The sequence below is a fragment of the Cyprinodon variegatus genome, unplaced genomic scaffold (genome assembly GCF_000732505.1).
Source record: "Cyprinodon variegatus isolate N-32 unplaced genomic scaffold, C_variegatus-1.0 Scaffold126, whole genome shotgun sequence".
Taxonomy (NCBI): Eukaryota; Metazoa; Chordata; class Actinopteri; order Cyprinodontiformes; family Cyprinodontidae; genus Cyprinodon; species Cyprinodon variegatus.
Window position 1 is genome coordinate 623,495 of NW_015150579.1, and position 11,902 is coordinate 635,396.

General features: G+C 35.5%; 1 protein-coding gene across 7 annotated transcripts in view; it reads right to left on the reverse strand.

Moving 5' to 3' along the window:
- Positions 1-1,108: 1,108 nt before the first annotated feature.
- The window catches only part of LOC107085517 (platelet endothelial cell adhesion molecule-like), a 26,264-nt gene continuing 15,470 nt past the window's right edge, over positions 1,109-11,902 (reverse strand). For 2 of the 7 annotated variants that reach the window (XM_015375878.1, XM_015375877.1), the window contains one exon: positions 11,011-11,604. In XM_015375878.1, coding sequence (XP_015231364.1) covers positions 11,586-11,604 — 19 coding nt within the window. In that variant the 3' untranslated portion in view covers positions 11,011-11,585. Of the gene's footprint in view, positions 1,368-2,647; positions 2,671-3,916; positions 3,974-4,470; positions 4,561-6,249; positions 6,304-11,010; positions 11,605-11,902 lie in introns of those variants that run through there. The other 5 variants (XM_015375876.1, XM_015375874.1, XM_015375872.1 and 2 more) reach the window with 4 other exon arrangements.

The following is an 11,902-nucleotide window of genomic DNA, read 5'->3' on the forward strand; positions in this document are numbered from 1 at the left end:
AAGGTATGCACATGGTAATGGTTATGAGTGTGAGTAGCTCTCCACTTACAGATTTCTTCTTTTCTTAAAGATCATCAAACAAATTTTAACACTTGACAACTGGTCAGACTACATAAATTGTATATATATATATATATATATATTTTTTTTTTTTTTTTTTTTTTACTTGTTATACATAGTAACAAGTTACTAGTAACTAGATACAATATAAAGTAACAGCCGTCCCTTAAATTTTGAAATAAACCCTAATTTTTTTCAGTTACATCTACTGTTAGATCTGTACCAATATTTCACACTTCAACCTTATCAAGAGACTTTGAACTCTTGCTGCAACCCTACATCAATACATCCTGTTTATACAGCAACTAGATAAGCTTTGGCTTTTCACTTCAATGAAAATAATGTACGCAGAAAATCAGTTGGTGAAGATGTTTGGGCATTTGGCGTAAACTGGTTTATGATACATATAGCTATCACTGTCTCTGGCCTTATAATCAGGATAGATGGTTGGTGGGCCTTCCAGCAATGTGTGTCTCACTTGCTCACTGGCTCAGTCCTCTCCATCCCTTCCCGCATGGATGTGCTGCTGTTGCTGTTCAGCCCCACCTTCACTTCAAAATGCAAATTTAAGATTCTTAGTTTTTTTGGGGGGGATGCATTGCAGTACATCTGTTAAACATAGTTTTAGTTATTCTTTGCTTTACTTTCATTAGCATGTTGTGTATAATCATTTCTTACACCAATGCATTAATAACAATAGCTGTGAAAAAATTTGACCCACCTGGTTTTGGGTCGTGATGTACCTGATCATGGTTATTTCTTTATTTTAAAAGGCAGTTATATCTTTACTTAAAACCAAGGCTGTTTGGATATTTTCTAACAGATACAAACGGTCATTCTAAAACAAAAATCGCTGCCAAATATAAGAAATGTATTTCCTGAACTTAAGTAAAAAGGCACAGCACATGAAATCTTTACAAAACATTTCCATTGTCATGTACTTGTGGAATTATCCAATATTTTTGCTATCAATATTTTAGTCTTTTAAAAACTTTAGTATCACCTGGAAATGACACCTGCAAATGTTGTGTTTTGTTTCAAAGGTTTTTATTAAAGTGAAAAATAAATACAGCAATTTGCAGTCCATTGTTTGAAAAAAGAAGTGCAAAAGTACTTGAAAGTGACAGTAAAGTGATGATAGAAAGCATTAGAGAGAAATGAAATATTACAGCGTTTAAGGTGAGAGAAGACAGCCCTCCTTGCTAATCCACAGGTGTTGGCAGGTCTGAGTAGTTTTTGGCTTCACTATTGTGACAATTGAATCCAGTTTGTTGTTCTCCATTGTGATCAACATACCTTACTGAGTCCTGCAGACACAAAAGGCAAAGTCAGTAAGATGAAATATAAGTTTTCTGATCTCTTCGAAGCACACATCTATGCTGATACTCAAAGTGACATCATGACTAACATGAGCTTTAAACTGGAAGTTTATAGAAACAAGGTACATTTAAATTTATTACACAATTTGTCCTGTTTTTAAAGGTCTGTAATTTTTTTATGAGTACCTTTACAAAGCTAGACTTTTGCTTTTTTTTCTTTGCAAAAAAATAAAAAATAAGAATAAATAATAATAATACTAATTGTGCACTTGGGTTACTTTAAATAAATCAAAATATGACCCAATTAAATCTGAAAGGATTTATTCATGTGGAATCAGTATTAATTATAGCGCCTCATTTCATTTAAATATTTTCCTCAAACATATAAATTTTTATCCATTGTCAGTGCTAAGGTGTAGAGATTACTTTTACAGGTGTTATTACTTCTCTGAGACACACTGAAAGCTTTTTTACTATATTCTTATAGGATGCACTTTATGTTTTCTATGCAGGCAGCAGACATGGTTATATGCTATGTGATGGCATTTGGGTTTTTCTTTCTGAGTTCCTATGGTCACCACAGTTGGAATAACATGTTTTTTTAAAGCTTTTTATCCCAGCAAAGTAAGGGGACTGACAAAAAATAATTTTGTTGGTCTTTCTTCTTTTTTTTTTTAACTTATTTCATTAATTTAAAAGAAAAGCAAACAAGAGAAGAACAATACATTTCTGCCCCTTTTGCATGACAGTAAATAACATCATTATCATAATTATTCATAGGTTTAGCTCCTTTTAATGGGTGTGGAGCCAGTTTAATTGGAGCAAAGTGATGATCTAAGCAGCTGATAGGAAAGGAAGCTTTGGCCCCAAATGCCTTTGTTCATTTCTGGAAACTTTGACAACAGTTTCCTTCTCCCTATCAGTGTTTCGGGCCTGCAGGGAGTGAATGCTGGAGGTGGCTGAAAAAAAAAGAAAATCTGAAATCTGAGTTGATGAAGTGGTTTAAGAAAAAAAGAAATTGAATGACCTTCTGTATACATGAGAAAAACTTTAAAATACTACAAGAAAACCTTCTTATTAGACACAGATCGACTTTAGGATGGCTCAAATATTACAAATATTTTGACACGTAATTCTGCCAAAACGTGATGATGTCATCCACTAACAGGAAATAAAGCCAACATTCTGATAACATGACTCTCATATCACAGTTAAACTGAATGAGGGGTTTATACAACTTTGAAGTGTGGGAGCACAAGATTACTCACAAAGTCATGATAGTCAGCAGCACCTGCAGGAAAAAGCATCACCAGTTAAACATGTAAGAACCTGCTCACTCCCTGACTGACCTCACAACAGTGTATTAGTCATTTTGAACAATGAGAACCACCTCTGTAGAGATCTCAGTCCCCAAAAATCTGTTTAATACCTCTAATCTGACTCAGTATTTACATTATGCCTGAAAAACGCTTCCGTAAAAAACTCAGTCGTTTTTGAACAGGAAACATTAGCTCTCTGATGGAGTACATGATAGATACGTCCAGCTTCTGTCTGCTTGTATAATAGCAGGAAGTTTCTGACTGCAGTAACAGGATGAGACTGCTATTGTTTACTTCTTTGACTCCAAAATGAGTTTAATAGAGTTCAAAGAAGCTCAAATTTTGAAACCATTTATGAATTTGTTTGTTAATGAGAAGAATTAAGCTTCAAGGTGATATAACAAGATTAAATAGCATATCATTTTTAAGCCTTAAATGATTCTTTTCAGCTATTTTTCTTAACTGAAATAATAAAGAGAGAGAACAATCTGTCAAGCTTTAATTAGAACCAGCAATATTTGGCTGAAACTTGGACTACTTTATGTCAAATATAGGCTAAACTAATCCTGTATCAAAGTGGTTTTGCATCATATAAAGCAGGCTAATATTTGGATTTTGTAATTAAAAATTGAAAGGCAATGTTAAAAGGACTGCATAGCAAATTGGTAAGTGTTAATTCAACTCCTATGGAGTTAAAATTTTAAAGGGTCTAAAATCTTTCACACTAGGCTGAGTTAAGATAACACTTTTGAAAATGTTAAACATTTAAATCTGCGATAGTTGGAGGGACACTCTAAATAGTTAATGCTTGAGTGTATGTGACCATTTTATCGAGCAAACAAGGAAAAATACGGAACATAATCAAATCTTGACCACCTAATTCTTGTTTTTGAAATTCATTGGTCATTACGTTTAGATGGATCCTTAAAGGCGCAAAATGACAATGATAATCAAGCCTATGCTGAGTGTATGAAATCCCTTCTCTTAAAATGTACATATTCTACATATTCAATGCATTTAATATTTCCCCCCATCATGAAATGTAGCTTTTACTTCAAATTTGCTGAGTTTAAAGTCAGGTTGACAAACAAACATTTTATTTTAAAGTAAAATGTTGCGCAAAATAGAAACAATCAAAACAAATGGATAACCCAAAGTTACAAAACAGTGTTTATGAAAGGAAGTTAATCAGTTTGAGCTTTATGGAAGCAAACTCACCATTTTGAGAGTTTTGGAGCTCAGTGTAAACTGTATCTGTGCCTTTTCTAAGAGGATCTGTTCATGAAAAAGAGAAAAATACAAACAAAGACATTTTCAACACAAAAAAAACTTCAGCAGATACTATCTGTTTAAAATATCATTAACAACATCTTAAAAGTTAGTGGTTTTTCCACAGTAACGGTCATCTCCAGTCCTAATGGGATTTAGTGCATAAGGCTATGAAAATGTAGAAACAGACATCAAGACCAGCTCTGCAATTAGCTCAACCCTTCCTGTTTACAGCTACTGCAAAACAGGGCTGGAAATCCCAGAAGCTATCCATGCAGTAACGGCATAGAGGTGTAATAATTAAGCGTAATTAGGCCTCTCCCAGGAAGACGGCCTTATCAACTATAAAGGAATGTGGCTGATGCAGAGACAAGTGGTTCAAATGAGGAGATGCGGAAAAAGAGAGACATCAGATTTGTCTAGAAAGTAGGAGAAGTCCTCTGGACAGAAACCAGAGCAGCGGAGTGTTCATGCAGAGCAGTGTTTTGCTTTGTGTTTATTACTTCTAGTTGAGTCTGCTGAGCGCGGGTGCACCACCTCCGTGTACTCCACTTCCGGCTCGTTGGACACTGTGCTGATCTCATTGTCTGTTTCTGAAGGAGAAAAAGTCACATCAATATACTAAACCCTTTGTCTAACTTACTTTTGATCAACAGTGACAAAGTAGAGTTTATAATTAAATACTTGATCAATGTTCTCTGGTCAAATGCAGTTTTTTAATATTACCATTAAACTCATACATTTTCTTAAAAAACATAACTTTTCTTCAGCTCTTTGTGAATTATCTAAAAAAAAAAAGAATACTGAACATATTTTCTTTCAGTTTTGATTAAGAACTCTCATCTTCATAGGGATAATAATAATTTACTCCTTTTATATACAGTATGGTATGTTTCATAGAAATTTCGGTATTTTTTCTGGACTATATATTAAAGATAACAGCATAAGGAATCTGCTTGTAAAATATATGTTCCTAGAACAAGAAACAACAGCAGTTCACGCCGAAATTCAGAGAGGCTTAATTTACGGTTTTCTAGGCCTCCAACAGAGCCAGCCAAACCAGTGAATATGATACTTTAGATTATCGTGTAAATAGATGAAACAGAGGGATTTAATTCAACAAAGAAGAATTTTCCACAGGGCAAATTTAAAAAGATTACCGAGCATCTAAGACCTTGTTTTCTATTTCAGAAAACCAATCAACCAATCACCAACCTTCTTCACAGATGCAGAAAAAAAATCCTCCTATCCAATTCAATTTTCCTAGATCACATAAGTCTGATAAAATTGGGCCTATTTCATGAATGTCACAACGGAATATCTTGCAGGATTGTCTTTATTGTCTGGATAATTAAAGGCTTTTTCAGATATATGAGATCACAAGAGCCATTAAATGAACACCCAGTCATGCAGGATAATTCAGAAAAAGAGCTCAAGAAAAACCTTCTCTTGTAAAAAAAAACAAACAACAAAAAAAAAAACCTTATGGAGTGAACAATTGAAACTTTTTTTACGATGTAACTAACTTTTTTTGCATTTCTTCTAACTCATTCTGAGGATATGAAAATTATTTTTCACTTAGAATGTATAAAATAGCACTGTTGCTTGGCAGCAACAAGGTCCTGGGTTCGATTCCCGGCCCGGGGTCTTTCTGCATGGAGTTTGCATGTTCTCCCTGAGCATGCGTGGGTTCTCTCCAGGTACTCTGGCTTCCTCCCACAGTCCAAAAACATGACTGTTAGGTTAATTGGCTTCTCTAAATTCTCCTTAGATGTGAGTGTGTGTCTGTGTTGCCCTGCGATAGACTGGCACCCTGTCCAGGGTGTACCCCACCTCTCGCCCATAGACTGCTGGAGATAGACACAACAACCCAATCACGACCCTGACAAGGACTAAACAGGAGAAGATTGATGAGTGGTGGGATGGATGTGTAAAATGTTTGTGCCTTGGCTTTTTTATGTTCTGCAAATGTACAAATGTTGCATCATTACATGTTTTTTGTTTGCTTCTTGATTTTATTTTATTTTTTCATAGACTAAAACAAAAACAAGCACAAATTAAAAAACATACATGCATACACAAGCAACAAACAACCACAACCTTTTATCTCTTGATCATTTGTATATACATCCTTGATTCTTGTTCCAATTAAAATATCTTTTGTCTTTTTTGGTCTGTTACTCCTTACTACATTTAAATATATATATATATTTTAAACAAATTACAGAAAAAAAAATCCAAAACATACAAGCAAATGTAATTGTGCAAATGTTTTGGCTCACCTGGTTCAGGTTTTCTGGTGCTCCATACACTCTCCGGAGTTCTGTCCACTCGCCCTGTTAATCACAGACCAAGAATATCAAATTCTAACATTGCTCCCAAGCAAAAATACATCCAGCAATTAAAAACTTTTTACAAAAAGGATTATTCTAATGCATGTTTCTCCTCCTTTGCTGCTCAGCTATATCCGAGCTGCCCCCAAAAAGAACATCTATCCATCCTTCAGAGATTAATTCCTGGCTGCCTCCAGCATGAACATCTGGCCCTTCATCTACTGTGGTTTAATCTGCACCAGCCTCTCTAATGTCTCCAATACTGTCTCCTTCACCAATAGCATTCTTTTCTGCAATGAAAAACCTAATGCAACCATTTTTAGCTTTTACTTAATAATATTTAATTACTTTAACACAATAGCTTCATTGCAGCAGGGTAGGACATAAAACAATTGTGTTAAAGTAACTAAATATGATTAAGTAAATGCCAAAAGCGGTTACATTAATTTTTTCAGTGATATGCACAGTCTCCATTCTTGGTATCTCATCATGTTCTTCTATGCCGTTTTTTATTATTATCTGTTTTCACAGCCATCTGTTGTCCTTTGCATTCTTCATTACCGCCTTTGCCATCATGCTCTGCGGTGTGGTGTCTTAATTTCAGTTTAATTCAGTTTATTTCACCAGTTCACAATGCAGGCCATCTCAAGGCACTTCACAGAGACATCAGAGCCAGAGTGGTTAAACGTTTCTATTAAGGAAAACGAGTTGATAGCATCCAAAAAGAAGCAGAGATAGAAAAAGTTACTGCCATCACTATCTCTATTGTCTTCGTCATGCTAAGTCCAGTTTCTCTTCCTAAAGGGAACCAATGTGGGCCTTCCTTGGTTTTAAGTCACACCTACAGATCTTTGTGTTTTCTAATCATTTGGTTTTGTAGTTTGGTTCTTTTGGTCGTTTGTCACTAAGGTGGTTTCATACTTTTGTGTTGTTTCTTAGTTTTCTCTTTTGTTCTCCTTTTTGTATAATTGGATTAAATGACTATGCTTGTTAGCCTTTACTGTTGGGTTTAGTAATATCCTTTAATCTCCTGTCTTCTATGCAGTGTTTATCTTTGACTCTTTGTTTTAGCTTCCTGCTTAGGTTCTTGTCCCAGCTGCCCTTAATTTTGTTGATTTCTCAGACATAATTCTTATTTTTCCTCACACCATCTGTGGTTAAGGGCTACTTCATTTCCCCTCCTCACTAGTTTCTCCTATTTTCTGTTGGGTTTTTCTGGGGGTTTTTCGTGTCAGTTTTCTTGAATCCCACCTGCTTTGTTGCTCTGTTTTCCTTTTTCCTGCATATTACTCACTTTGTCAGATCCCCCTAAATTAATATTCATTTTCAATATTTGAACCTTTTTTTTGTGCTGTGCTATAATATGTTCTTATTGTAGTGTTGCATTGTGGGGTCAGGCTGTTAAGAAGCTGACAGATTACTTGCTGCCAGGTATAAAGGAAAGCTGGACTTTAATTTAAAAGAAGGCAGAGCAGGTTTGACACTGGTGCAAAACAAGTAGGCTTGAAAGGATTGTTCAGCTCTCGTATCGATGGATGGTGTTAAGCTCAACCTGAGGGACAAAGTATGGGAATTTTACACTTTTTGGTTTTAAAGAGTTTACGTCTGTTTGTTTTTTTTTTTGACTGATTTCAAATGTTTGAGTTTGCAGGACCTGTTGAATTTGCTGTAAAATCGTGTATTTAAACTGTGTTAACTCAGTATGGCTGCTGTAGTTTTGCTTAGCTTCAACAAAATAACAAATTAGGCAGAATCTATTAAGAGCTATTTAGGAAGATCAAAGCAGATTTTTCAAAACAGTAGTAAAATATTTGCGTCTGTCCAATCACTCTCTATAGCTAAATATGCCTTTAACTCTACACCTATAGGTACAGTAAGTGATGTATCCTTTTAAAGGTAATGATAACCCATTAAAAAGCTTAAATAAAATATCTGCCAACAGTTTTGCAGCTACAAAAGCATCCACAATTAAAAAAGGATGTCTACAGTGTAGAGGGGTGTGTTTGAGTTTTGGACCATTATTTCAGAAGGGCATTTGTGTTGGATGAGAAACTCTGGCATGTTGAAATCAGGGCTCTGTGGCGACCAGCCAAGTTCCTCCATCACAAACCTGTGCAATGCGGTGAGTTAGAGTTGGAATTTATTGTGAAATGTGAGTCAGAGTAATCTCCAATGGAGAGAGAGGATTATTCAAACAGCTAAACACATCACAGTTGGTAAACTATGATGTCATCATTTAAAAAAAAAACAATATATGTTCATCCTCCTATATGGGAACTGTCTAAACATCAATATATGCCTGCTTACCTAACTCAGAAATGAGAGCATGTCTTTTTTAATTAATACCCTCCAGTTTTTTTAGGTTTTAGAACATGACCCAAAAAATTTATTTGGAAATTGAATAAGACAAGAAAAAAAATCTTTTTTTTTTTCTTTTTTTTTGCTGTTCTTGATTGAAGTGTTGGGAAATTATACTGAACTGTGGTTCTGAAACCTAAATTCATCATCCGCCCATGTGAGTAACCTTGACGAAAGCAAGGACAAACCTTCTCTGGTATCTTATGTCATTGTGTTCTTTTTAAGTTATTCCAACAAAAAAGCAGGTTTTTCATCCTTAAATGGTCTATATAGATACCTCCCTCTAAACTATTCACAATAGGCTGTTAATTTAGGAGCGACTGCATGGCAGATTCTGGTGAAAACAACTTCCCAGTTGGTAATATAATCTCATACACGGCCCAACCAAACCCTATGTGAATAATTTCCTCCCTCTGCTGCATGAAACAAAACAAGCCCCACCCGGCAAAATACCACCATTGCGATCAGCATAACTATCCCCAAAGCAGAGCTTTCCATGCCAGCATAGGAAGCAACTCAGAGACTCCATTGTTTCACAGTTTTTAAGGAAGTCTCTGCAGAGCATTCAGATTTCAGGAAATGAATTGACTTCATGGTATTTGGTTATTGTTGCCACAGAGCGGAGAACATACAACTCCAAAGCTGATATGTCTTTCAGTTAAATCAGAGGTTTACATACAGTGGCATGGACATGTTTACATATGTGGTTTTAACATTGCATTAACCTAAGTCCTATTTGATGGGTGACTTTCAGATTCAGCTATCTTATCAATGAAAACCAAATTTACTGTGCAATTTTTCTCCTTCACACTGGGGCAAAGACTGTCTTCAATATTAATTACCAATAATTTGCAGAAAAACAATCTACTTTCTTCTACATCTTCACCCTTGATTTGGATACTTGACCCTATTAGGATTAAAAATGAGCTCTTATAAAAGGTAGATTTTTTTTTTCTGTCACAGACCTGGATTATGACCATTTTTATAGCCATTTTATAGAATCCTTATAAAAGCCAAATATTAAGCCACATCTGTCTTAGTTTCAATGGCATCTGAGGTTAGAGCACTGGTGCCATTGACAGCTAAACTAACCCAAATCTTTACATAACCACTGCCTTGCCTACTACCAACTTCTTCTTTAGCTCTTTAGTAGTTCATCATTTAAAGAGCTGCTCAGGGCCAGTTCCAAAGAATGTTTATAGAGGTGACCAGGTGAGGACCAATGTGCACTGAGGGGTGGAAGAAAACTCAAGGTATCAAAGACATTTTACAATCGGTCTGTTTCCCAAAGAGGGAAATTAATGTACACAACATCTATATTTTCCACATAAATCACTGAAGACAGACCAGATATTCATGATACCATTTTCACAGTAAAGCTTCAAATATATTTATATATCTGTTCTGGTTAAATTAATTTATTGCTCTACATAATTTATACATTAAATGGATGAGCTGTTGTTCTTTATCTTTCATTTTGTAGAATATTGTTGTGAATATGTTTTTTTCCTATACTTTTGGTGTCAGTTTAAGGTTAATGTACTAACATAAAAAATGTCAAAATGACAAATGATAGTACCAGGGCTGCCTCTTTATGGTTTAGAGGAGAACTGCTTGTTCCAGAGGAGATAAATTACATTCACCTGGAAACAACAAAAACACCAGGTAGGGGTGACTAATGATTAGTTAGGGGTGGCCATCACCCACCTGGCCCCCCATCTATATCAGCCTCTGGAGCTGCTAGGTCTAGGTTAAATCAAAATAAATCTCTCATTTCTAGGGGTGTGGGTACAAATAGTGGCTACATTATTGGTGGATTTTTGAGGTAGGAAGCAAAAAAAGAAATAATCAGCTGACAACTTAAAACAAAACTATTTTAAGCCTGAATAATCCTTGCTGCTGAAAGAGGGATAAAAGGCAACGAATCCTATTTATTAACTGAGGAAAGTTCCAGACAGGCCGGATTCTTGGTACCCCTTAGATTGTTCCGAAACATCCTTATATAACCCAGTTTCTACCTAAAAAATATGGGTCTGATGAATGAAAAAAAGGAAGCATTTAAACAGGACATTGATCCAAAACACCTAATTAAAAGGGATTTTTGAAGGTTTACACTAAAATTGCTTATGTAAACAATGAGACATTAAACTACGGTAAATATTATTTAGGTGTATGTTTAAGCCTGCTTGTCTAATTTCATCTTTTGTGGATTTAAGAATAAAAAAACTAATTTGAATTCATCCAGTGACTTTTTAACCTCAGAGATTTTTGGTAATTTTTTATAAATCAAAGATTAAAGAATACCAGCATCATTAAAATAATGAAAAATATTTAGCTTTTGTGTCCATGGTTGCTGTATGTAAACTTCTGACTCACACTGTTTATTTAAACAAGGAGGAATATAAATGAAGGGTTCAGGCACACCTCTAAATAAAACAAACACCTTTATTCTACAGAGCTGTTCTCAATCATCAGCCAATGATCAACCCAAATTATATACACACATTTCCTGTGACAGTATGTACAGATCAGTCTTATCAGGTTCACTTTATGCAGATTAGATGAACGTATGAAACAAGAAATAAGCATGGCATCCCACCGAACACGGAAACAAAAGCGCACAACAGATTGTAAGGATAAAGACTGCAGGAGGAGGGGAGAGGGAGCAGTGGGCCCTGGTTGTTTCTTGTTTTGAAATAAAAAAACAGAAAAGAAAAAAAAGAAAGAGTCCAAATCTTTCATCATAAGCAAGGTTGCTGTCTCTTGTGTTTGTCTCAAAAGTCGTTCAGAGTTTGTTTTTCCTTAATGACAGTATGTGCTGTCTCTACACTGTTGCTGGGATACTGTAGCTGCTCCTGTCGCTGATGTCTGCAGGAAGCGATACAACGCAACCTCGCGTCCCATTGGTCACTCTCCCCTCCTTGTCATCATAGAACGATGCTGCGTCTGGAACAAGAGGATAACAGCTGCTCTAAGCAGGTTGCAGAAAATGAAAGAAAAGTTCCTCCACATCCACAGAAACACGTTAGTCAAGCAGCGTACAATCCCCTACTCAGCCATGTGACATAACATAAAGGAGACATGCAAAAGAAAAAGAAAGAGGAAACATGGGTTTATCATGCATGTTGGGGGAGAATTGATTAGCTCCCCCCCATTAAATAGTGTTGTTTTTTCCAGTATTTCCCAAGTACTGATAAACAGAACAAAGACTTTTAACTCAACTTTTTCTTTTGATTGTTATTTT